Genomic DNA, 3,281 nt, shown 5'->3' on the forward strand with positions numbered 1-3,281 from the left:
ACACACACACACACACACACACTCACACACACACACACACAGAGGAGGACTTGATGCTACATGGAGACTCTGAAGTTTTTTTAAAGGAATAATCCGGATTGTGCAGAGGTGAGTGTGTGTGATGAGTGATTCGTTGCAAACAGCAGCTGTGTGTGTGTAAAGTAGATTACTAATTAAGATTTCATGCTTGAATAGTCTGTTTTACAGTCTGAAGGGTTTCTTCATGTAGATCCTGTGAATGCTGTCATCCCAGTTTATGGGGGGAGATGGACTCTGACAGATTTTAAATATATATTAGATAGATTTGAGGCATTCATCAAGTGTTATCTGAAGTATTACAGGCAGAGTGATTGGATTCTCTTTTCCCCAGGGCGTCCCATGACTTCAGCGAGCAGAGGGAGGATTCCTGAGGTCCCAGGCGTTTGGTTTCGTGAGAATCGTTACCCGGAAGATAACAAGACCCACTATCGCCTCTGCACTGCAGCCAAAAGGATGTCGGATCTGATTTACGCTGTGGTTTTCAGAATGTCTGTCCCAGAGAGAGACGGTGGGGTCGGGATTTATCCTTCATCAGACCACACAAAGCTGGGATTGTGTGTATGGCTGGAAGGCGTGTAGGTGAGCTGTCATCTAATCTTATGGAGTCGGTGTCCCTCTCCCCTTCAGTGATGACCTAATTCCCTCCACCCTCCCACCCACACACACATGTTCAGGCATGGATCTCGCGAACTTTAGCACCGTCATTTTGGACGAGGCGCCGCCGAGTCGCATCCTCACCGGCTGCTTCCTCTCACTGCTCATCCTCACCACCTTGCTGGGGAACACGCTCGTCTGTGCCGCCGTCACCAAATTCCGCCACCTGCGCTCCAAAGTGACCAACTTCTTTGTGATCTCGTTGGCCGTCTCCGACCTCTTGGTTGCCATCCTGGTGATGCCGTGGAAGGCGGTGACAGAAATCGTGGGGTTCTGGCCCTTTGGCTCCTTCTGTGACACCTGGGTGGCCTTTGACATCATGTGCTCCACCGCCTCCATCTTGAACTTGTGTGTGATAAGCGTGGACCGCTACTGGGCCATCTCTAGCCCCTTCCGATACGAGAGGAAGATGACACCCAGAGTGGCCTTTGTGATGATCAGTGTTGCCTGGACACTGTCTGTCCTGATTTCCTTCATCCCAGTGCAGCTCAACTGGCACAAGGCCAAGACAAAACCTCACATACCTCTGCCGGGCTCTCCAGGAGCTCTGGGAGCCAACGCCACGGCCTCCCGCAGCCGAGAGAACTGCGACTCCAGCCTGAACCGGACCTACGCCATATCTACATCCCTCATAAGTTTCTACATCCCAGTGGCCATCATGGTGGCCACCTACACCCAGATCTACCGCATCGCCCACAAGCAGATCAAGAGGATCTCCGCTCTAGAGCGGGCAGCCGAGAGCGCCAAGAACCGACACGACAGCATGGGCGGATGCTCCAGCATCGCAGAGTCCGAGAGCTCCTTCAAAATGAGATTCAAGAGAGAGACCAAGGTGCTGAAGACGCTGTCGGTGATCATGGGAGTGTTCGTGTGCTGCTGGCTTCCCTTTTTCATCCTCAACTGCATGGTACCGTTCTGCGAGGAGGCGAGCGGCGGGGAGGCCTTCCCCTGCATCAGCCCCACCACCTTTGATGTGTTTGTGTGGTTCGGCTGGGCAAATTCCTCCCTCAACCCCATCATCTATGCCTTCAACGCAGACTTCCGCAAGGCCTTCTCCATCCTGCTGGGCTGCCACAGACTGTACCCAGCGGGCCGCAACATAGAGAGGGTCAGTCTAAACAAGCAGTGACTCCTGGCTCTCTCACGTGACTCTGACTCGTCTCTCATGGGGACGAGTCGGAAAGTTCCTGCCGGCCTAATTAATAGGCAACGATGACGCTGCTCTCTGCGCTCAGGCCCAGTGTGGTGGGAGGAGCACAGTGACCCCAAACGTACCGGGGTCGGCCCTGAGCCAAAGGCCTGGGTGCAGCCTGGGTGCTGCAACGTCCACACCAAGAAGGAAGATGTGGATTTAGAGTTTAGAATGAGGACTCTAAAGTAAGAAAAGAAGACTGTTGTGTCAGGGAAGCGCGAGTCGAAGAATCCTCACACCCCTGGGACAAAGAATCTAACCACTGGGCATCACACACACTAATGCTGTGTGTGTGATGCCCACGTATACAAATACAACATTGTTAGAATATATGCCTCCAGTATTAGAGCATCAAAACAAATGGTGTTTCCACATAGATGAGCTTGTAAAGTACATACACAAGTAACTTCATATTAAATAGATGATTGATTGACTGATTTTACATCTGGTTGAAGACGTAAACATTGATGATGATTTGAAGAGAATGTTGTCAGAAGTGGACGTGAGAAAAAAGTGCATTTCTCTTGAAAGTAACGCGAAATCAGACTTTGGATGAGATTGAGTCAGAATTTGAAACATGAAACAAAGTTGAAAAAAAAGAGATTTCCTGGAATAATGAAAGCTTGAGTCATACACTGAAGTATGACTTCATGAGTGAACTCCTCGTTACCCAACGTGACCCAGCAGACGAAGACGAAGGGTCTCAAAGACTGAGACCTGCCTGTGTTTGACTGACAGCTACACTGTAAATGACGCAATTCAATGATACTGAAAGTGTGTAACTTCCAATAAGAGACAAAATGTATCGTTTTATATGCCAACGTGTTTTTATCGTAGAAGTTGGACCAGTGCACACGTATTATATTAGATCTACAAACTGGTTGAAACGTTTGTCCGCTCTCTGCTTCAGTCCTGTGGAAAATGTCTCCATGCGCAGATTAATAAAAGTGTGTTTGTTCATTTGTGCTATATTTGTGATAAGCTGCAGCGCTTTGACCTCTGACGATCAAACCCACCCGAAGCTCTTTTCACACCAGATGACGGAGGGTTAAACCCGACCATGCCAGCTGTGTCTCGCCCCCTGATATCACACACTGTCTTGACCCGAGTGTGTTTGTTCAATCTGGTGATATATTGCCACAATACCAAAGTGGAAAGGCTCAGTCTGAAGTAGTGCAGAATAATGATGTAATTCAGCTTCCGTGGCGCCCTTTCATCCCACATTGTTCTTTCAATCACTGCCTTTGAGTCATTCTGCACCTTTGAACGATTCCCTGGTCTCCTCAAACGACATCTGACAGCCAAACATGAGTTTTGAATCATAAATGAAATTGAGTTCTTGGGCCAAATTGTTTTTTTTCAGTGGTTGAGTAAGTTTGTTTATTAAATGGCTGCG

The 3,281-nt window shown here is 48.8% G+C and overlaps 1 protein-coding gene across 1 annotated transcript in view; it reads left to right on the forward strand.

Moving 5' to 3' along the window:
* The window catches only part of LOC143014062 (D(1) dopamine receptor-like), a 3,275-nt gene extending 444 nt beyond the window's left edge, over nt 1-2,831 (forward strand). The window contains exons 1-2 of the mRNA XM_076167839.1: nt 1-108; nt 371-2,831. The exon at nt 1-108 is cut by the window's left edge and continues 444 nt beyond it. Of these exons, the coding sequence (XP_076023954.1) occupies nt 716-1,822 (1,107 nt within the window). The 5' untranslated portion in view covers nt 1-108; nt 371-715 and the 3' untranslated portion in view covers nt 1,823-2,831. The remainder of the gene's footprint in view (nt 109-370) is intronic.
* The last annotated feature ends 450 nt before the right edge of the window (nt 2,832-3,281 follow it).

Source organism: Genypterus blacodes, unplaced genomic scaffold (genome assembly GCF_046128005.1).
Source record: "Genypterus blacodes isolate CSIRO-AG114 ecotype Tasmania unplaced genomic scaffold, CSIRO-AGI_Gbla_v1 ptg000179l_1, whole genome shotgun sequence".
Lineage (NCBI taxonomy): Eukaryota > Metazoa > Chordata > Actinopteri > Ophidiiformes > Ophidiidae > Genypterus > Genypterus blacodes.